The 24,296-nt window shown below is 34.5% G+C and overlaps 1 protein-coding gene across 1 annotated transcript in view; it reads left to right on the top strand.

Moving 5' to 3' along the window:
• The window catches only part of URI1 (URI1, prefoldin like chaperone), a 67,221-nt gene that overhangs the window by 27,361 nt on the left and 15,564 nt on the right, over positions 1–24,296 (top strand). Inside the window, exons 2-4 of the mRNA XM_003355831.4 lie at positions 2,572–2,606; positions 15,551–15,629; positions 16,660–16,795. Coding sequence (XP_003355879.1) covers positions 2,572–2,606; positions 15,551–15,629; positions 16,660–16,795 — 250 coding nt within the window. The remainder of the gene's footprint in view (positions 1–2,571; positions 2,607–15,550; positions 15,630–16,659; positions 16,796–24,296) is intronic.

A 24,296-nucleotide genomic window follows, 5' to 3' on the forward strand; every position in this document is an offset into this window, starting at 1 on the left:
TGTTCCTCCATAGCTGTCTTACTTTTAAAAATCTTGTGTGAAGGACAGTAAAACAATGAAATGTTTTTTGCTGTTTTGCTTTTTCAGAAGTTGCTTTTAGAACCAGGCTCACTATCTTATAGTCAAATTTATTTAATACTTGAATTAATTTGTGTCCATTTTCAGAAGAAATAAGGTTAGTTGGAGTTAATAGAAAAAACATTTTTTTAAATCCAGATAGGTTCAGTTTTGAATCATAAGATTTTTTTTCCCTTCCAAAAGCTAAGTTGTAAAAATTTACTAATTTTTTCATTTTGAATAACTTGTAAAAAAGTAGAAAGCTACAAAGATAGCTGAAAATGTAAATACAGCTGCTTATGTTCAGATGTTTTTTTGGAATTAGGCGGGCTATAAATCATGTAAACAAAGGTAACGGTAGACATACCATCAGAAGGCTAATTGCATGTATTCATACCTGCTTCTTTCACCTCTTTTTAAATTTTTTTTGGTTCTCAAAATATCCGGCCTGTATTTCGATAATGTCTCATTGAAGACTCTTGTTCTAAACCCTGTATGTGAGTAGTAGACTTTAATGAAGACAGTATTTTGGTAGTGAAAAGTTCTCTTGTAAATTGTGAAATGCGTTTTTGTTTTATCCTTGAATATCTTTTCTTGGAGAGACTTGTATTAGGAAAGGAAAAGGGTGAGGGAAAGATAGATGCAGCAAAATGGAGAGGAGATCCTGGAGGGCGATGGCGAGAATATATATGCTCTTCTACCAGGAACTTGTTTTTTAAACATAAAAAGCATATGTGCCAAATTTACATATTTACTAATTAAAAAGGCTTCCTGGAAACATTAAGTAGACTTATCTTCTATAACCTTTAACACTGTCACTAATGGATATTGCATAGAAAATTTCATCGAAGGTCCTTTAAATAATGTAAATGATTATGAATATGTAACTAGTTAATATGCAGCTACGAAAGGATTATCATGTAGAGGTTAATGAACATTCTGCTCTTATGGTTTGCAGGGCTTTTCTTTTTGTGCTTTTGGCTTACTTCATGCTTGGAAACACATGCCTTGGGATTGGAAAGCATCCTGACTGTTTTTGGGTCTCATCCTTTAATGGGGTTGTTAAATAGGAACTTTATAAAAAAGGATTTCAGGAAGATTTTTTTTTCTTTTTTCAATTTACATTTAATTCTGTTGGTCTATTTTGTAATTACTGCCGAATCAGAAACAGTGGAATGGATTGATGTAGTTTTAGCCTAGCTCTTCCAGATGTAAAGTCAGTAGTCTATTATGTATTATCACTGTTATTAAGTGTTGCTATGTGATTGATACTTACTGAGAGATCTTTATTCTAAAACCGACTTTTTATGCTGAGTTAATATGTAGTATGGTTGGGTATCTGATTACAGCATGTATTTTGGTACAGGATAGCTGCCTTAGTATTTAAAATGTCCTAAAGGAAGATACTTATTTCAGGAATTAAATGTTATAATAGAGGAATTTAGTGACAGGCCAAAAAAAAAAAAAAAAAGCAAAAACAAAAGAACCCCCAAACTTGTGATTTTGGGGTGAAACATAGGGCTCTTATACAAGATACAACATTGGCATTTAGAACAGTGAACTAGAGAATGTTTTAGACAATATAGTACTGCTGTCTTTTTCACATAGCCTTGTATTAAGCATTTTGGTTTTTATCCCTTCGTTTCTCTCTAAAATGGTACTACAGTATTTGAGATTATTGTTTAAAATTTTTTATTAATGAGTAGTTTAAAAACGTGATTAGTAATCTTTGAAAACTGTTTTTGAAAACTTTCTTTAAAAAAATTGCCATTCAGATGTTCTCTTTTTCTTATTGGTTAGTGTTCCTAATTTGTTTGCTAAGCATTTTGAGAAACTTGTGAAATGTGTCTGAGGAAAACAAGTGATTTTTATTGTTTTAATTTCATTGTTTTAGTTTTATGAACATAGTTTTAAGCTGGGGAGGAAGTGCTTAAATTTTTATCATAATTCACCAGGGGAACTCTTCAGAGCATCTCTTTATCCCAAGTATTTCTTCTTGAAATGTGGTAGAAAAATATCACTGTACTCATTTTTAATGTGTCAGAATAAAAATTACAGGTGAAGACGTTTGGAGATACACTGACAAAATAAAGTACTTTCACTACTGTCTTTTTTTTTTTTTTAACTGATGAAACGTGGATGTTACATTGTTTTTTTGTTATTTATAACGTTTACGTATTCTACAAAATATGTAACATTGAAAACAGGCCTGCAGATTGTACAAAATACTAGTTATCTTATATCATATGTCACCTAATAGTTATGAAGCGGGTTTTGTACCAAAGTATGAATTGGAAAGCTGTAATTTGTTCTGCAGTTATCAGCCTGCATTAGAGTGGTATGATAAAGTGTGCTGCTTAAAAACTAACATTCACATCTCTGTGCATTTGACAAATAAAAATGTATATTGAGATGCTATTAAATCTGTAAAGCCACTTGTTTTCTGATACAATGGTTTTGTAGCTTTGTGCATAGCCCTGTTTTTTCATGAGTAGTTATCTGTTTTCATGACAGGTGGTCACTAACTGCCAAGAGAAAATCCAGCATTGGTGAGTAAAATATGGTTTTATTACATTTCTGAACTACTAACGGGGTTACCTATTTGTATTTAAATAACGCATATACAATTTTTGTATCTCATAATTGAATTCGTGTAGTAATCTCCATTTTGAATCCTTTTGATACTAATTTATATTTTCTATCATCGTTTACATGTTCCCTGATTTCCTGAAATTGTGTCACCATTTGTTTATTCTAATGACCATCTCTTTTCCTTTCCTTTTTTTTTTTTTAAGGTAGAATGTCATTACTGTCATTATGAAGTGGAGACTGAGACATTTTGGAACCTAACTAATCATAGAGATCTCTTTTTTGGGGAGTTTTTTTTTTTAAATATATGTAGTAGAATAATAATTAGAATCAGTTGTTTTAAAATCATGATGGAAATATGTACAGATACATCTTCCCAGAGTTTGAAAAATCTAATTGCCTGTATCTCAGAGCCTGCTTTAGAGACTGTACTTTTTTTAGAGTGCAGAGAGAAAGAAAGCGTATCTATTTTAATGTGCTAATCTATAGTGAGTAGGACAGTGCTTGGTAAATAACACACTTTCCTACGTCTTCTAAGGAAAATGCTCAATTTATTGGTGAGTAAAATCTTATGAGTTGTCATGAGGTATAGCTGTTGATCTTGCAGATATCAAATTACAATATATCCATGGTGTGTTTACGAAGATTTTACTGAGAGAACAACAGGAGCTGTCTTGATTATTGTCTGCAGGGTTATTGCAAAATCATGGTAACTGCCCCTTTAGTGGTGAGATTAAACCTTTGGTTATACACCATCAAGCATATAATATTTTAAATTTATTTTAAGAGGCTTTTTCTTCATGCCTGAGAGATCTCTAAGGAAATAATTTATAGTTAGTGTATATCAAATGTTTTTTGGTTTAAATGCACATAGGCTGCAAGCAGTGGATAAGAGTGAAAATCAGTGCCATCTGTACACATCATCTTATTAAATTCTGACTTTTGGCTTGCAGAAATAATCTAAAACTAAATAACATCCACTTTATAAATAAAAATTCTGGGACTTCATTAATTTTCAATAAATGGAAAGTTGTGGTTGCATCCACTGGTGGTTTAAAGCCTGTCAGTATTTCCACAATGGACCGTTCACTTTTCCTTTTACATTCGGCCCAGGTTAAAACTTGAAGTGCAAGTCCTTGGTCAAAGAATTAACCATTTTCCTCTTGCTAATTTGGTCAGAGTGATCCATTTTACAAATCATTCCCAAGGGAAGTTTTACTAGTGTGGTCTTTATTGGTTTGGGGAAGGAATTCGGGAAATTAATAAAAGGTTAGATTCACTCAGAACAGATACTAATTTATACAAATGTGTGACTAATACCTTGCTTCTGATTTGTTTTGTAAAATTCTTTCCCTTCTAGACTGAGAATTCTTTAAGGCTAAGAGATGTGTGTTCATCCTTTTCTCCACAGCACCTTTTACTGTATTTGGCATATTATAGGTGCTTAGTAAATGTCTGAGTAAGTTAAGACCAAATATTTGGTTTTTTTATGCATAACATTCTTGTTTACAAGTATTATAGCAGCCCCAAGTCTGAGGAGCATCGACAGGCAGAAATGTGACATTTACTTCAGGGCAAGTTCTTATGACTCAATCTTAATTTACTGTAGAAGCTTAGCATTTTTTCCTCCATGTATCTTAAAGTAATATAGTACCTTGTCTATACATTAAACAATTACAATAATTTTTATAGTTAGAACTTGCTTTTTCTTATGAATTATTTTTAATATGGCTCAGGATATAGACTTTTATGTGTGTTTTTAATGAGGATCTGATATTGCTAGAATCCAAATGGCCAGTGAATTCACCAATTTATTATGTTAAAAAACTGGAACCAAGTGTTTCTCTCCCCCTGAAAGCCAGGAAATTGCTATTTGGGAGCATTGGGGAATTCTTGTGATATTTATTTTTATTATCTTGATTCCACAAACAATAAAATAAATTATGCTACTGTTTGGAATTGAAAGACCCTGCCATGGAGAAATTCATAGTTGGACACTAAACAGGGGAAATAACAAGAATTTTGTGCTATTTGGTTAGAGATAGGGAAGCAAGAACAGAGACTGGAGCTATTCTTAAGATTGAATCATGCACTGCTTTTGCAAAAAAGCATGTTGCTTTTCACTCTCACCCTTGCTGTTAGCATAGTCTAAAATAACATTTTTCATAACTAAGTTCTTTATTGGTACATACCAATATAATAAGGAGGAGCAAAATACGTGATTTTTTAAAAAAATGCATCCTTATGCTAGTGATGTTTATGCTTGTTTCTGCAATTTTAAAGGATTCTTTAAGGGATGAGTCATGAATATCCTAGCCTTCAAATATAATCTTAAATTTTTCTTTTCTTTTTACGGCCATACCTGTGGCCTATGGAAGTTCCTAGGGTAGGGGTTGAATTGGAGCTGTAGCTGCCAGCCTGTGCCACAGCTGTGGATGGCCACACTGGATCTGAGCTGCATCTGTGACTTACACCTCAGCTTGTGGCAATGCTATATTCTTAACCCACTGAGCAAGGCCAGGGATAGAACCCTTGTCCTCACAGAGACAATGCTGGGTCCTTAACCCACTGAGCCACAACGGGAACTCCTAAAAAAATTTTAAGTGTAGGACACAAAGTAAAAATATTTGTAGAAAAGTATTAGTAATGGTCAGGGGCAATAGGATCTGCCCCCAGAAATCTCTTCCAGGAAATTAATTCAAATCCCAAAACTTTGGTGACCTGAAGACTTTTGTAGTATTTGTTTAATTAATGACAGATAAGAAGGAAATGTTTGAGCCTCATGATTGAGAATTTGTGCAACGCTTTTATAGCTAATAATGGTTTTCAATTTAGTGAAGATTTAAGAAAATTTTTAGGTTCAGCTTTTCCCTCTTATAATCCTTTCTCCTTAACTCGGGAAAGAAGGCATTATAAAATCTACACGCTATTTTCTCATTAAAGTATGGATATACTTCCCACTGTTTGATCCACTAGGAGCTGATTATTCTGTTTGTAGATTATCTGTAATTTTTTATCTTTTTAATTCTTCTCTAAAGAGCGTGGGATTTGGAGTCACAGACCTACATTTGAATCCTGTCATTTACTAACTTTGTCACCTTGGATGAATTACTGTGATTTTTAGTTTTCTTGTAAAGTGATGATGATACTAGACTTGAAGATCAAGTGAGATAATGTCTGTAAAACACCAGACTGGCACTCAATAAATATTAATAGTAGCTCTGAAAAGATTTTTTATTCTTTTTGTCTTTTTAGGGCTGCACCCGCAGCATATGGAGTTTCCCAGGCGAGGGGTTGAATCGGAGCTACAGCTGCCAGCCATAGCCACAGCAACACAGGATCTGGGCCACATCTGTGACCTACACTGCAGCTCACTGCAACACCAGATCCTTAACCCACTGAGCGAGGCCAGGGATCGAACCCGCAACCTCATCGTTCCTAGTCGAATGTGTTTCCGCTGTGCCATGACTCAGGGAACTCCCCTGAGTGGCATTGTTAAAGCTTTACATCAGTGTTTTTAAATAACTTGTATTCTGAAGAATTTCAAACAGAAGGTGACAGAGCAGTGTGCTGAACTCACATGGAGCCGTCATTAAGCTTCAGTGATTACCAAGTCATGGTTTCATCCGAACTGTGTTTCCTTTTAAACAGCCTCTACCTTCTGTCCCTTCCTCCAACTGTTTTGACATGAATCTGAAACATTCCACCTGAAAACATTTCAGTATATATCCTAAAGACATAAAAGACTCCGCAATACCTTTTCAAATTTTAAATTAAGAAATTTAGAATCAGGCAGTACATGTAGTTCAGAATTTAAGAAGTACGAAAGAATATGCATGGTAGGTAGTTTCCCTCTTCTCAGTTCTCTTCTTGGTAAACAACTGTTTTTTTGTTTCTTTTTAAAATTGATTCCTTGCACATCTTTTCTGAAATTGTTTGCTTCAGGGGTGTGTATGTACGCATGTACCTGTTTTCACCCACGTGTTTGTATACATTATGTTCCCGCTCTTTGATCAAAGTGAAATCAGACCATGCACTATTTAATAGCTAAACCTTGGAAATTGTTCTCGGTTAACTCTTACTCTTTATTTTGTTCCCATGAACTTCACTGTGTGTTAAATGTCTAATTTTTAGAGTTGGCAAGTGGTTTTGGTGCCATAAAAGTAAATGATGGCCACATCACTGAGAGAATGGCTTCTACCACTCAAAATATATCCTTGCTAAGCTGTTACATCCATTATTTATTGTTCTTTAAAGAAATTACTCCAAAATGTACTGGCTTAAAACAACAACCATTTACTTGTATATGGTCTGTGGTTGTGCATATGGGCTGAACTTAACCTCTGTTGTTTTCTGCTGATTTTGTTTGGGCTCGCTTGAGTGGTTGCAGCCTTTTGGTAGTTGGGTTGCCCAGAAGAGCCTCACCCACAAGTCTGATGACTATTGCTTGTCTCTAGCTGGGTCTCTCTATGTGCTCTTTTATTTGGTTTACATTACATGATGCTACAAGGGCAGCAGGAATGGAAGCTGCAAGGCCACATTCTGTTGGTCAAAGAAACTCATAAAACTAGCTCAAATTCAAAAGGTGGGAAATGGACACCACTTCTTGGTGGGAGGAGTGACAAAAAATTAATGGTCGTTTTTAATGCACTATAGGTGACTTCTAATGAACATGTCCCACAGAAAGAAGTCTCATTATTTGTGTTGATTTGTGAGAATTAAATGGGCTATAGTAAGTGATGCCTGGCACATACAAATCATTTGTATGTTAGGCATTGTTTCTAATCATAAATTGTGTGCATATGAATTGTAAAAAGAATTGTCTTCCCTCAAATCATCTTAAGAGAGTTTTGAGTAGTAAAGATATCTATGAAATTACCTGAAGCAGACTTAAATGAAAATGTAGAAAGAGATATTTTATATTGTTCAGATGTTTAATTTTGGAAAGAAGACCTTTAAATTTGGACTTAAACATTTTGAAACACTGGAGCATGTGAATTTTGAAGGGGATATTGTAAAGCACATATTGACATTTGTCCTTTTTCATAGGAAACTAGACCAAAAAATACTGTTTTTAAGGAAGAGAATAATTAGTTTGTATTATAGGTTTTAATTAAAGTATATAGTGGAAAATAACCACCAGAGTATGCCCAAATAGTTAAAAATCGCAAGTGAAGATTTGATGATTTTTTTTTTCTCCCTTTTTAATAGTCTCACCTGCGGCACATGGCCAGGCCAGGGGTCAAATTGGAGCTGCAGCTGCAGGCCTCCGCCACAGCCATGGCAATGCCGGACCCTTGGCCCACTGAGCAGGGCCAGGGATCGAATCAGCATCCTTGTGGACACTGTCAGATTCTTAACCCGCTGAGCCATGCCAGGAACTCCGTGATTTTTTTTTGATTCCTCTTTCAAGTTAGTACAAATGGGTGGGAATCTTTATCTATCTCTGATGCCTTGCCTCACAGAAGCACTGAACTATTTTATAACGCTGCTAGTGGTTTATAGTGTATTTCTTATGAGTTACCTGAAACAGCGTTTTCCTGACTTGCCTTAAGATGCTTATATAACATTTATTTTATTTTATGAATAATATATGAAGTATTGACCTACCTTTAATACCTTAAAACATTTATTCATGGTAATGACTTCATTCCTTAGCATTAGATAAATATGAAAACTGTATTTTTCAGAGTCCCCATTTTACTGATGGCATAGTTTTCGTCATTGTTTTACATAGGAACTTCCTTTTGGCCTTTTTCATTTTTATGTGTCGTTCTCCCCCTCCAGTGGAGCAGTGAGCCATTTCCAGATTTTCTGAGGATTTTACATACTTCTGTTGTTGGAATTTCTATAGTTATTTATGAAAATGACCTTGGGGCAAGGGCAAGAGGGAGGAATCATATACAAATTTCCTTCTCTGTCATTCTTCAAGTTCTTGCAGTTTTTTTTTTTAATGGTGTCATGTTTTAGTAAGAAAGTTTTGTGTGTGATGTTTCAAAGCAAATTAAGATGCAAAAAAAATGTTTTAAGATGATTTTTTAAGAAATGATTTTTTTAAGATTTAATTAAAATGATTTAAGAAAATCAAGAAATGATTTTTTAAGAAACTCAATCTAGTTTTTTTCTTTGAATACATATTTATAGAAAGGTTGAAATAAAAGAATAAAGATAAGCTTATTCATAATTCTGAAAGAAGCAAGTTCTCTTCCTCTTTTTAATTTTATTTATTTTTTCTTTCTTTTTCTTTCTTTTTTTTTTTTTTTTTTGCTTTTTAGGGCCACATCCACGGCAATATGGAGGTTCCCAAGCTAGAGGTCCAATCAGAGCTGCAGCCGCCGGCCTACACCATAGCCACAGCAAGCCAGATCCGAGCCACATCTGCAGCCTATACCACAGCTCAGGGCAATGACAGATTCTTCACCCACTGAGCCAGGCCAGGGATCAAACCACGTCCTCATGGGTAGTCAGATTCATTTCCCCTGAGCCACGATGGGAATTCCCTCTTCTTCTCTTTTTAAACCATTTGTTTTATTCCCTTCAGTTTCTTAATTCTGTATGTATATTTATGTCTCTCAGGTCAAATTATAAATGCTTAATGCTCTTTCCTTTTCCTTTTTAAAAGAGTTAATGATTTTTAAACTGTGATAGAATTTGTTGCTTCCAGGAGTCCCCTAGCCTTTGTATCCAGTTTTTGGAAGAATCACATTACTTTAATACTTAATGCATTTCTGAAAATAAAAGGCAAAATTATATGTGTTATAGGGGAATTTTTTCGCTAAAGAGTTTAAACTATTACTTAAAAAAAATCCATAATATCATCATTGAGAACATAGTCTTTGCTGATATATTTCTGGTGTCTACATACTTTGTTTATTATTAGTTCACAGTTTCTCACAATCAGCTTAAGTCCAGTGAGTATTTTGATGAATCTCATTGAGGCTACATTTCTATTTGATTTGGACGCTTCATGATTTTTCATCTTTGTCTTAACATTATTAGGTTTGAAAACTACACTTCTTTGTAGTCTGGGATTTTTCATTTTCCATTCATTTTTATTTATTTTTTATAAAATGAGAGCAGTCTACAGTAAAGCTTTCAAGCACAGAGCACTGTGTGAGCATGAAGATGTTGATTACTCAGTGATAGTCCAGAGTTCACATTCTTGTTGTGAGATACAAATTCTAAGTTCTAGTCTATTAAAGATAAAAGGGGGGTGGCTCTCAGTACATGACTGAAGAAAGTGTAAGCTGTAGAAAAAATGGAGGCATGTGTACAACTTAACTTTTTTGTTCATTCATTTTGAACTTATGACCTAATTGGTTATCATTTTCTCATTTTTCCTTTTGTTTAAATCAAGTGATTTAAAGATAGTTTTGAGTATTTTATGTATTTGGGGGAATTCAAAGCCAGGATTGCTATTTTTTGCTCATGTAAGACCTCTTGAAAGAAACAGTAACCTCGCATATAAAACACAGTATATAATAAAAATATATGAGAAAATAAACAAAAAGAAAACAGCGGAGGGGGAAAAAACCCAGTAACCTCAAGGAATCTATGAGCAGACTTCTACTGAAATTTATGCAAAATATAGAGCATTTTTCTCAGGATAGAATCGAGAGGGGTTTTTTTAATCATCAGTTTCTCATAGGTATCCATGACTCTAAAGGGTTATGAATCATTGTTCTAAGTAAACAACACACACAAAAATTTTTTTTTCTCTAAAATATACTTTAGAAATAAAGTAGAGAAAACAAGAACCCAAAATGACAAAACTTGCAAATTAAATTATGGTTAGATTTAAGTAGAAACTGGCACAGACATTCAATGCTTAAAGTCAGTTATAAACTTAGCACATCTAAACTTTTCTTAATCCTCCCTTCTGATTTGTTGCAGAAATGCGTATCGGTTGTAGAGAATTTGGAAAATAAAGAAAATAAAAATTACGTATAAACTCATCAGCTAAAATTAATTGACCTAGGCGCTTTAGGGGCCCATCTTTCATGTTTGGAGTGATATGTTTTTATATTATAAGTATTTATATTTAGGTTCATTTCCATACCTATTTCTAATAATAAAGTTTTCTGATAAACTCATAAAATATAAAGAACATGGATTATTTCATCAACAGCTTCTGATGTAAGTTTCCTAGGTATGAGTTGAGAAAAAGGAATATGATGGCATATTGCCTGAATTTTGTAGTAGATGTCATTTATCTTAGTAATATTTGTCATGACCATTAAAAAAAAATGCTGTTGATTTAATACAGATACATTTCAATTGTTAAAGTATTCCTCTTCCCACCAAATTGCAGAAGGCACAGCAATGTAGATCCTTATTTCAGAGTATTTTTATTGCTTAATATAACCTTGATAATTTGTTTTTGCTTTTTAAGAGGATTCTTTAAAAAATCATTGTCTTTTCTTTCTTTAGTAATGAGATTTCTCTCTTTACCTGTATAATCTATGCCAATATTTAGTATTCTTGTATTTTCTTAATTTTAGAGGTAAAAACTCAGGCATCTGTCAAGCCAGTGGATCTTCAACAAAGAAGCATTGCAAAAAAAAAAAAAAAAAAGTCAGGCTATATTTGAGTGATGATCCCTGCAGCATATGGCATAAGGCTTGGTTGCAGAGCAGGCACTCAATAAATAGTGAATTGAATTGAAACAAAGGTTTCTTGGATGCTTAATAGGACATTCTATAGTGGCTACGATGGACTAAAATTCATTCCTAAAATATATATTCCACACCTTTGGGTTTTATAATTTCTTAAGTTAAAAACTTAAAAAAAAAAAAGTGTTAATGTTGCCCCAGATCAACCCAGATATCAGTGTAAAGCCCTTTCCCTGTTAAGCATCTCTTAGTGTTTTCTCCTTTTTTGTTTAGGATATTAGGTGAAGAGAATGATAGATTTTTTTTAAAAAAAAAGCGAGTTTAATGTCAGTATTTTCTACCTATTCCAGCTTCATGCTTTAAAGTAAAAATTAACAAGATTTTATTTCAGTCAGTGATTTAACTTCTATTTTCCTTTTTTATTCTTTAAAGCTGGAAATTGAAGTATTTATCACTTGCCTCAGACAAGGGACATAGGATTTTTTTTCTTTTTCTCTATAAAGATTTTTTTTTTTTTTTTTTTTTGGTCAGTTGCGTTTAAGAAGAGAATTAAAAATAAGGAGTTCCTCTCACATTTCTCCCTTCATAACATTGTATTATGAAAATCTTCCAACATATGGTTTGAAAGGGTTATATAGATGAGCCTTGATCACGTATCTATCCATATCTCAACCCTTAATCCATTTTTTTCTGATGCATTTCAGAGTAAATTGTGGACATCTGCATACTTCACCTGTAAATACATGAGCATACACTTAACTTGCTCTCATACTTTTTACTTTATGAAAATAAGATGTTTCTCCTAAAATCTGTTCTGATCTTCATCCTTAAGGTTAAGGCTAGTTTGTACATTATGTTCTTTTTTGCTGCTGCTTTTTAATAAAAACAGTAGGTGCTTCTCAGAAGGCTTATATTAGCACATGATTATAGCACATGATTACCAAGATTCAACAGATTATACAAGTTTTTTGTATGCTTTATAACAGTGCTTTAATTCTTATTTTCTATAGGAACATTGAGTATAGATGTGTGATGGAAATTAAATCTTATTTATTGCATAATTCTTTTAAATTAAGAATTGAAGGCTGAACTGAATCTATAAAGATCAAATACAGTGAAGCCAAGCACAGAAATCTATATAGAATAAGCAGGCTTGGGGGGGTTTATCCTAACTGCATCTGGGTTTTATTTCCCATTTGGGAAAAAAAAATTGCTTTAAGCAGTTGCTTCTACGACTGCACGTTTTACAGTATCCAGAATTTAGTTTTATGTATCTAAGTGGTGAAATAGAAAAAAAAAAAATCTTCCAATTTTGGTGCAAAGAAAGATGTGTTCTGTAATACATTGGTTTCTAGAATCATTTTTGTATTTTTCGCTGTATAGGCTTTCTGATCTTTTGGGGGCCTATTTAAGCCCTACATATTAGAGAGACTAATGGGAGATAACTGTTTTCCCAGGTGCTTGACCCTATCTATATATTTCCACTAGTGGGAACTTGGGAACCATACTTACCGCAGAGACACTGCTTGCCTCCCTACAAAAAGAATTTCTACATGAGCTGCTTTTAAAATGATCTTCTCCTTTCTTTTTGTATTTTTAGAAAACAATTCAAAATTTAGAAATAGCAGCTTCAGTCTTAAACTGTTCTCCAATATGTCCACATTTTTTGTTCTAGGGAGAATTATTGATAAGTTTAACACTGAATATACTTGCTTTGGAATACATGCGTTGGTCTCTTGTGTTACCCTTGATTGCAACTGCTGTGTGATACTATGTTAGGAAGTCCCCCCTTTCCAGGTGAACTTACCAAAATAATACACCTTCAGTGCTAACTTTAATACCAGCTGTTTAGCAGTCATAGGAACATTTAGACATCTGTGCCGATTAGTCCTTGAGCGTTTGCAAAATTGCTTATCTAAAACATATAAACTCCTAGTGTTTGTAGATTAATAAGGAGTTTTCTGGGTGCAAGCATGGTATTACATCACTTCTTCATAGACAGGGTTCCATTTACTGTTCACACCAATCCTGTCTCCCAAAACTTCCTAAGCTGTTATGTTTAGCTATACTATCTTTTAGTAAGTTATACTGTTAGTATCAAATTGAATGAATTTAACATAGTGGAATTATCTTGATAATATAGTCTTTACTAAACATTTTAGAATTCAGGAGTTCCTGTTGTGCAGCAGAAACAAATCTGAGTACTAGCCATAAGGAGGCAGGTTCGATACCTGGCCTTGCTCGGTGGGTCAGGGATCTGACATTGTTGTGAGCTATGGTATGGGTCGCAGAAGCAGCTTGGATCCCACGTGGCTGTGGCTGGCAGCTATAGCTCTGATTCCATCCCTAGCTTGGGAACTTCCATATGCCATGGGTTCGGCCCTAAAAAGCAAAAAAAAAAAAAAAAAAAAAAAAGAATTGATGTTTTTTGGTACCTTATGGGTAAAGGGTCATTGGATGCTCAGTGTAGATGTTCAGCTCCAGGCAAGGTATTAAACCCTGTATATTTAGTTCTCTTGAATCTGTGAGATAGCTAGGCATTATTCCAATTTTGTCATTGAGGATTCTAAGACTAGGGTTAATTTATATTTGTTAAGTAGTGGAGCTGGTATTGACCCTCTGGTCTGACTTGAAAGCCTTGTTCTTTCTGGTACATAGCCCTGTTCATGAAGTTTCCTAGCATTTTTTTTTTCATAAAAATTTACCCATATGGATGATTTTTGCCTTAAAAAGACATTTTATGTTTACTTATTTTCAGAGATTTGAAAGTTTTTAAAAGCACTTGAACATTAGAAAATGAAAAGGCTGGGAGTTCCCTTTGTGGCTCAGCAGTAACGAATCCTTCTAATAGCCATGAGGATGCTGTTTGATCCCTGGCCTTAACTCAGTGGGTTGAGGATCTGGCGTTGTCATGAGCTGCTTTGTAGGTTGCAGCTGTGGCTTGGATCCTGCGTTGCCCTGGCTGTGATGTAGGCCGGCAGCTGCAGCTTGGATTCTGTCCCTAGCCTGGGAACTTCCCTATCTTGCAGGTGCAGCCCTAAAAAAATACAAGAAAATGAAAAGGCTGGCTTGAAAGAATGCAGGCCAGAAGACCTAGTTTAAGGTCATTGCTTACCTCTCCTTAATAGAGACCTGGGGTCTCTTAATGTGTGGTTTTTCCGTTTTCCTTCTGTTTTATTCTGTAAGAGGAAAATGTTAATAAGAGACCTTTACTATAGGAATATTTTTAGGATGACTAACAGAATATATGTGAAATTCCTTGATGTTCTAAAAACTAAATGAGATCATTTTTATTAATTCTGTTACTGTTGCTTTAAGGGAGCTAAGGAGTAAACTGAAACCAATTCCATGATGTTTATAGAACAGTCCTGTTTTTGTGTGTGTGTGGTTTTTTTTTTTTTTTTTTAATCTGGAGAGTGATTATCTATCTTGCAATTTATCCTAATTTCAATTTGACAGTATCTATATGTTCTTTTAAATTTCCTGCTGAATGGGTGAGTTTTTGTTTTTGTTATTACTATTATTTTTTTTTAATTGACACCACCCTCCCTCTGCTTTAAAAAATTTCATTGCTATGGTTTTGCTTGCAGCCTGCACCTTAGCAGGGAACCCTTAGGAACCTCATATCCAGAGAAGCTTTGAAAACAGGCATCTCAATGTGGGGCTTTTCAATTCTAGCAGGTGTGAAAACTGAGTAGGGCTCACAGGTATGGGAACATGTGACTGTTTCTGCTCCTACAGATGTTTATTACCTCTCCTGGATTTCTTCTAGTCCCTGTTGATTCTCTCCTACCCTAATCACATTAGTATGACTAACTGAGGAGTTGATGACGCCACATTTTTCAACCTAAAGTTTTCTGAGGACCGAGGCATCCGAACAGATTTTGTGTTCATGATTTCTATTCCACAGCCAGTGTTTATTCACTCAAAAGCTTTTTACTAGCTCTCTTCTTCCTTCTCTTGAGCCCCTGATTCCCTCCAGACTCAGTCTCCCTTAATTTCCAAATTTTATTTATTTGTTCACGTGATCTTCTACCTGAAGAAACACTCAATTCTCAAGATGTGAGTGTTCTCCTTCTAAAAGCTAAACTCCTGGAGAGTCTTAATTTTTTGATAAGTGTATGGTGGCATACTGCCATTGCTAAATTTTGTAAAAACACAGTTTTAAAATTTAAAATACTTTAAAGTTGCTAAAATTAAGTTTTTGATTATCTTGTTTTATGATACATAGCCTGCTTGAGGAATTGTTGATTTGCATATTGATTTAGTGTTTGGTATTTTTTTGTCCACAGGAAGAAGGTAGATGATGACTATACTGCCCTTCAAGAAAGACTCAGTACCTTGCCTGATAAGTTGTCTTATGATATCATGGTATGTTTGGTGTGTTTCTTTTAAAATAATATGTTGTTTCTTATAAAGATATTAACTCTGTACAGTAAAGATTCAGAAGTGCCTTACTGATGGCTAGATCACTGAAGCTACCACAGCAAGGAAGGTTTGTTTTTGTTTTACTTGATAATCACTAATGGTAGTAATAGTTGGTATTTACTACTTTTCTTCTTTTCAGATTTATATTAAATTATGTTATGACAGCATAAATGTTAGCAAAAATTCAACGTATTTGGTATACAGAGTTACTGTGTTAGAAAACTGTAATTACAACAGAAATATAGCATGTAGCTGTTTCCTGTTAGCCAGGGCAGAAATAGACCATAATGTGTAATTCACAGAATTAAACCCTAGGACATTGATTTTTTATTAAAAAAAAAGTGCTGCTAATTTTTGTTTGAATGATCTTCATATCGACACAGCGATCTATTCGTGAAGCCTGAATTAGATTCTTTTGTTGCATGAATCTTCTTTTTCATGAAGACTTTGTTCTTAATTACATTAGCGCAAATATTTTGCAAGTGTATTGTTCTTTATTATCTGAGCTCAAGTATTTTGTAAGTTTTGTAAACCCATTAAAGCTATTTATTTGTTAATTCCTGTTTTGCCCCCAAAAGAGAGACTACTTTATCAGAAATAATTTTCAGTTTTTAAGAATCAAAGTTATTCTTTTTTAATATCTTATTTCTAGTTAGCTTTCATTTAGATTCATGAATGAGCAAGTATAAACATTTGGAAACAATACTAACTTCTCTGAAAGCTATATGTAAAAATGCTCGTTTTGTTTTTTTGTTACAATGTTGATTGATTAACCTAAAATAATTTTCTGTAGGTTTCCTTAGTGAAATTTTAATTTAATGTTAAATTTCCATGAAGTTGACAATTTATTTTTCCTAGTGTGTAGTAAAAAAGACTGCCACACAGTGATTTTAATGCTGTTTCATAAAATGTAGTTTTTAGTGTTTTTAATCTTTTTGCCTTTTTTTTTTTTTTTTTTCCTTTAATACAATAGGTACCGTTTGGCCCCTTTGCCTTTATGCCAGGAAAACTTGTTCATACTAATGAAGTCACTGTTTTACTTGGGGACAATTGGTTTGCAAAATGTTCAGCAAAGCAGGCTGTAGGCTTAGTTGAACACCGGAAAGAACGTATGTACCAATTATAAATGATGTTTCTTTGCTGGATGTGTATTGGTTCACAGAGTGTTTGTTATTACAGGTACCATCCGTTGATTTATTAGATGAATGTCATACATATCCAAGGTATTTGTGATTCCCTTGAATTGTACCAACGTTTAAGAACTGTGGGCTGGGGAAAGGAACCATGTGGGTTGGAAATACCACCCACATTAACATGTTTTCAGAAATCATCAAGTGTAAAAGTCATCACACATGGTTTTATAGATAAGAATTTGGATAGATAGAGGAATTGGGGTCATTTCATATTTTATAATTGGTTTATTTTAGGTGCTTTTCATAGACTTAGTTTTGCTTTTAATACTTTAGTACCCAGAAGAAATTTATTTTTTACTTATTGAACTAGGATAAATACTTATTTGCGAAAGGAGAAACAATTCTTAAACAAGAGTTTTGGGGAGTTACTGTCATGCCTCTTGGTTAACAAACCTGACTAGTATTAATGAGGGCAGGGGTACCATCCCTGGCCTTGCTCAGTGGGTTAAGGATCTGGCGTTGCTGTGAACTGTGGTGTAGGTTGCAGACGTGGCTTGGATCCTGCGTGGCTGTGGCTGTGGCTGTGGTGCAGGCCTGTGGCTACAGCTCTGATTTGATCCCTAGCCTGGGAACTTCCATGTGGCCCAGGTGCGGCCCTAAAAAGACAAAAAGACAAAAAAAAAGTTTTTTGGTTTGGAAGAAGTCCTATTTCCATTTTATGGAAGAAAAGGTCAGGTGTGGAGAGATGCTACCTAATATGATGCCCTCAAGCTTGTGAAGTGGTTTGAAGTTTCTGCCTCATTTTGTTGAGATAGTTCTTTAGTTTTCTTTATCTATGATGTTATTTGTTGGTGTATATATATCCATACATTTTGTAGTTGGATGGGTTGACTTGAGTTCTAGCTTAGTTTTATTTTAAAATTAGGTTATTTAATCAATGTTCTTATTTCTGTAATAGCATACTTAAACTGATCATATAATATCACCCCTACCTGCTTTTTAACCTAGTTAAATGTGCATCTGAAAATAAATTCTGTCGCCTTCTTCTGTATAAATGAGGTCATAGAGGTAGAACACAACTGCATTTTCTAAAGCTGAAATTACTTCACTTAAGCATTAGTGGGTACTATTTGGAGAACTCATTTACTCTGAAATTCTGGAATCATATTTCGAGACTAATTGCCAATCAACTCCTATATATATTTTGATCTTTGATATATATATTTTCATCTATATGTGTTTTGATCTTTGATATATTTTTTGATCTTTTGTGATGCTAATCAGAATCTTACTGTTAGGCCTGTGTATAATTTCTGGCAGGGCTAATTCTTTTGGCATTGCTGTATTAAAGTCAGTTATGTATATTAGAGGAAAGAGAATGGGCATAATTTGGTGAAGGCTTTAGCTCCTGGGGTAACTCTGCTGATACGAAATGGGTTCATAGTCTTTTGAAGTTTGTTCACTTTGATTTTCATATGGGTATTTCAGCAAAGAAATCTTTAGAATCAATTTAACATGTATTAATGAAAGAAAATTTTTATAGAATAGAGTAGAGCTCTAAAATAGCAAGATATTTTTTGGTAAATCACTTTCAGTGTTAAATAAGGTTTTAGGAAGTGGCCAAATGGTGGCTTTTGGGATCAATATTTATCTGAAATAATTTTCAGAATAATAAATTATGTTTGAGAACCTGTTTTGTTAAATGAATTTTAAAAATGTGTTTGCATACAGTTTTATAGTTATAATAACTGAAGAAATTGTTTAAGTATGTTATTGTACTTAATATTTATTAAGGAAAGATACTTAATTTTTTTTTAAGGCCAAAGAAATACAGCAGGTTAAACATATCTCCCTCACTGTCAACAGGGTTATTGGGGAAGTGTAGGGAGGTCATTGCATGTTTTAAAAATAGTTAAAGGACAAAATGGATTTAACACAACAGCAGCAAAAGGATTCGGAGGCGGTGACTAAGAGGAAGATGATGTCTGAGAGGAAGAAGCAAGCTCAGGGCCCTACCCTTTGTGCTCACATTTAGCATGTTTCCACTTAACATGAATATGACCAGCCTAATTTTTAAGATTATCAGAGTATAATTGACTTTTTATTTGATGTGCTTATTTTATGCATTTACTACACTTGTAAAAATTTATTTGACCAGTACCACAATCAGGAAATGGAATAGTGTAAAGGATATACTGCAGTCAGCACACAGGACCGCACCAGAAATTCCCTCATACTTGCTTTTTGTGGTTACACCATACCCTACCACACCCCAAGCCCCGACAACCATGATCTGTCTCTGTCGTTATGAATTTTACCGTTTCCAGAATGTCGTATAAGTGGAATCATACACTAGGTAGCCTTTGGGGACTGGCTTCTTTCACTCATCATGGTACCTCATCCAAGTTGTTCTGTGTATCAAAAGGTTCGCTCCTTTTTATTGCTGAGTAGTGTTCCATTGTATACACGTATCACAGGTTTTCAATTTACCCACCGAAGGACCTTTGGATTTGCTTCTGTTTTTTTGGGAATTACAAACAGAGCTGCTATAAACCTTTTAGTATAGGTTTTTATGGGACCGTACATTTTCTTTGCTGTTGAGAAATGCCTGTTGTTTTCTTTCTTTTAGTGTCTTAGTCCGGCTGACATAGAAAGTATTCATTCTTCAATATTTTGAAAGAGTTTTAGAGTTGGTGTTAATTCTCTGGATGTTTGGTAGAATTCATCTATGAAAGCCATCTGTTCTGGGCTTTCCATTATTGGGAGGTTTTTGGTTATTGATTCGTTCTCCTTACTTGTTCTAGGTCTATTCAGATTTTCTGTTTCTTCTTGTTTCAGTTATAGCAGTCCATATGTGTCTAGGAATTTGATCATCTAGGTTATCCAATTTCTTGGCATTCAGCTGTTTATAATACTCTCTTACAATCCTGTTTCTATAAAATAAGTAGTATTGTCCCTACTTTTTCTTTGTGTTTTTAATTAATATGCTTTTAAGATTCAATTTTTTTATTCTTCTGCAAGTTTACTGCATATTTCATTTCAGGTTCTGTATGTGAATATAGAAAGGCATTTCTATTTTTATTTCTGATTTTAATAATTTGAGTCTTCTCACTTAGTCTACGTAAAGACATATCAATTTTGTTGGTCTTCTCAAAGAACCAGCTTAGTTTTGTTGATTTTTGTTTTTCCAGTCTCTGTCTTACTTCTACTGTAATCTTTTCTATTCCTTCCTTCTGCTAGCTTCGGATTTAGTTCACTCCTCTTTTTCAGGCTTCTTAAAGCATACAGTTAGGTTATGATTTAAGATCTTTTTTTAATGTAGGTGTCTCTAGGTATAGATATCTTGGTTAGCATTGCCTTCTCTGCATCGTGTTTGTTTTGGTAAGTTTTGTTTTTATTTTCGTTGATCTCAAGGGTTTTTCTAATTTCCTTTGTGATTTCTACTTTGACCCATTGATTAATTCAATGTTTTGTTAAATTTTCATTTTTGTGAATTTTCCAGTTTGCTTTTTGTTGTTGGTTTCTAGTTTCATTCCACTGTGGTTGGAAAAAAATACTTTGTATAGTTTTAATCTTGTTAGAAATTTTAAAGACTCATTAGAGAACATTTCATGTTTCCCTTAGAAGAATGTGTATTCTCCTCTTGGGTACAATGTTCTGTATATATCCTTTAGGTCTAGTTGTTCTGTAGTTTTGTTAAAGTCCTCTTTCCTTGTTGCTCTCCTTTGTGTTCTGACTTTATTGCAAGTGGGATATTAACATCTCCAGTTGTTACTACAGAACCACTTGAATTGTGTCATTTTTTGGCCTCATATATTTGAGGCTCTGTTGTAGGTGTGCATATTTTTATAATTGTTATATTCTGAATAGATTGAACTTCGTATCAATATAAAACACCCATTGTTTTTTGTAACTTTTTTGACTGATTTGTCTCATATTAGTGTAGCTGCTCCAGTTCTCTTTTGTTACTGTTTGCATGGTCTATCTTTTCCATCCATTTACTTTCAACTTACATAGGTCCTGAGAAGTAAAGTGAGTCTTTTGTTGACAGTGTATCATTGGATCTTTTCTTTTTTAATCCATTCTTCTCATCTGTGCCTCCTTACTCTATGGTCCTTTACTACATTTACATTTATAAAACTGTATACGGCAGGACTTTTGCCATCTTGTTATTTTTCAGTATGTCTTACAGCTTTTGTATCTCAGTTCCTTCATCATTGCCTTCCTTTGTATTTAGTTTGAGGGTTTTTTTTTTAGTAAATTTCCTTTATTAATAGTTTATAAGTATTTTCTTTGCGATTGCCATGGAGATTACATATAGCATCCTAAGTTTATAACAATGTATTTTGAATTGGTACCAATTTAACTTCATCACTTAGAAAAAAAAAAATCTGTTGCTGTACAGCCCTGTTCTACCCTCTATATCATCCATGTCATAAATTATATCTTGGTATGTTGTGTACCTGCTAACAGATTTACAGTGATTTTTAGTGCATTTTTCTTTTACATCCTGTAACAGATAAAAAGTGAAGTTCTGAACCATAATGAAAATAATACTGTTTTTAATTTTTTGCCCATGTTTACCTTTATAGGAGATCTTTATATCTTCAAGTGGTTTCTAGTTATTGTTCAGTGGCCTTTCATTTCAACAAGAAGAATTCCCTTTAGCTTTTCTAAGGGCAGGTGTTACGATAAGGAACTCTTTCAGCTTTTGTTTATCTGGAAGTATCTTAATTTATTCTAGATATTTGAAGACAGTTTTGCTGTATATCGGATTCTCAGTTGACAGGTTTTTTTCTCTCAGTACTAAATATTTCAGCCTTCTGGAGTTCTGACTTCCAAGGTTTCTATTGAGAATTCCATTTATATTCTCATGGAGGATCCCTTATATGTGATGAGTTGCTTTTTTCTCACTGCTTTGAAGGTTCTCTCTTTGTCTTCAAAAGTTTGATTATAATGTGTCTTACTGTGGGTCTCTGGGTTTATTCTACTTGGAATTAGTTGAACTTTTTCAATTTGTAGATTCATCTATCTTGAAAAATTCAAGAATTGTTCAGCCATTTATTTCTCCAAATAATCTCTTTGCCACTTTCTCTGCTCCTTCTGAGACTCCTTTAATGTATATGTTAATCCACTAGGTATGTCTCATAAGTCCCTTAGTCTCAGTTTACTTTTCTCCATTCTTTTTTCTTCCTGTTCCTTAGATGAGATGATTTCACATGTCTAATCTTCAGGTTCACTGTTGTTTAAATTTCTTCTGCTTACTTAAATATGCTGTTTGACTCCTCTAGTGAATTTTTCAATTCAGTTAATATTTTTTAAGCTCCAGAAGTTGTTTGGTCCCTTTTTATGATTTCTGTCTCTCTGTGGATATTCTCACTCTGTTTCTGAATTGTTTCTTATTTTTCCTTTAGTTCTTTATGTTTCCCTTTAGCTCTTTGCGCATACTGAAGCAGTTGTTTTAAAGTCTTTTTCTAGTCATCCAATGTCTGTATTTTTTCAGACAGTATCTTGAGATTTATTTTGTTCTTTTGACTAGGTCGTGTTTTCCTGTTTATTGTATTCCTTCTGATTTCTTTGATGAAAATTAGACACTTGGAAAAATCGTCACCCTCTCCCAGTGTTTGAAGACTGGTGAGGAGGACCTTCACTCGTAAGTTAGACATTTCTGTTAACCTTCGTATCAATCCAAAGTGAAAGTTTGCTCTTTCGTGTGTTTTCTGAGCATATCTCTTTCCTCGGCCTGTGTATGGATTTTTTTTTTGATTTCCGTATATACATGGCTGCTTCTGAGTATTTTACTTTCTCAAAGATTCTAACCTCAGCTTCTCTTTGCAACTTCAGACTGTATGTTGTACGACTCCATGTCTGTGATGCCTCTTGCCCCAGGCGTCTGCAGGACTGTAGCCCCCTGTAGCTTTTAGCAGCAGTGTCAGCTCATTTTCTTCCCCCTGAGATCTAGTTTAGGTGAGTCAGATACCAGTTCTCGAGACAGCCCCAAGGCTGGTTAGAATATTGCAGATACAATCTATGGTTCTCTGTGGTTCAGGGGACGGAATTGGGATCTGGGCTGCTACCTTCTCCAGACCAAAACTCCTCCACACTAGGCAGAGGGTGGGGAGAGGCAAGAGAAAATGCCATGAAATTTCCTGCTGTTTTGACTATGGCTTTTTCTTGTTTGATTGTTTGCTTTGTTGTTGTAGACTGTTTTCCAGAGCCCAAGGTGTTTTAGTTTCTGGTTTTTTTGATGCTTTCTGGGGAGGCAGTGAAAGCTTTTTAGTCTGTAATTTTGCTCCTTCTTGTTTTGTTTTGTTTTGTTCTTTTTATGGCCGCACCTGCAGTATATGGAAGTTCCCAAGCTAGGCATTGAATTGGAGCTGCAGCTGCTGGCCTGTGCCACAGCCACACCAAATCCAAACTGGGTCTGCTACCTATACTGCAGCTCATGGCAACACCAGAGCATTAACCCACTATGCAGGGCAGGTATTGAATGCACATCCTCATGGACACTAGTTGGGTTCGTTGCTGCTAAGCCACAATGGGAACTCCCTTGTTGTTTTAAGGGAAGATTTTCTTTTCCTTTGAGCATAGGTAACATCTGAGCATATTTGTAGTAAGTGTAGTGAGTGATTAACACTTCAAGAGGAAGAAGGAATAAGACAAGATCCTGAAGGGGATGAGATTAAAAGCATAGAAGGCATAGCTTTGGAAAATATCGAAGAGAAAGAGAAGATTAGGTGAAGAATATTTGGGTTAGAGAAGTTAAAGATTCAAATCTTCATAGTAATAAAGTCAAGTTTATTTGTTCAGAAGTGGGAAAGGTTAGGGTCTTGAAGTGGAATATGTACTGTGGGAAATGTGATATGGCCATCAACAAAGTTTTATGACTTACCTTAAGAGGCAATATGTGTGTGTATTCTTTAGTATCTACTGATTTGGAATGCTACAGGGATATACCTTGTGTAGAGCTTTTAATTTCATTTGCTAGGTGTTTGGTGGGTCCTTTTGTGTGGAGGTGCATGTTCTATAGTTTTGTGAAATTTTTAATATTATTTCTTGGATAATTTCCCTCTCCTATTGTCCATATCTTTGTCTTTGTTGTCCTTTTTTACCTGATTTCATCTATTTCATATTTGTTTGTTTATTTATTTATTTGCATTTTAGGGCCACACCCGGCATACAGAGGTTCCTAGGCTAGGGGTCAAATCAGAGCTACAGCTGCCAGCCTGCGCCACAGCCACAGCAACACAGGATCTGAGCCGTATCAGTGACCTACACCACAGCTCACGGCAATGCCAGATCCTTAACTCACTGAGCAAGACTAGGGATCGAACCTGCAACCTCGTGGTTCCTGGTCAGATTCGTTTCTGCTGCACCACGATGGGAACTCCTCTATTTCGCATTTGGAATCATGGGTTGGTTTTTTAAAAATTTCTCTGTGCATTTTAATTCCCGGGAGCTGTGGTTTTTGTTTGTT

Source organism: Sus scrofa, chromosome 6 (assembly GCF_000003025.6).
Source record: "Sus scrofa isolate TJ Tabasco breed Duroc chromosome 6, Sscrofa11.1, whole genome shotgun sequence".
In the NCBI taxonomy this organism is placed as follows: Eukaryota; Metazoa; Chordata; class Mammalia; order Artiodactyla; family Suidae; genus Sus; species Sus scrofa.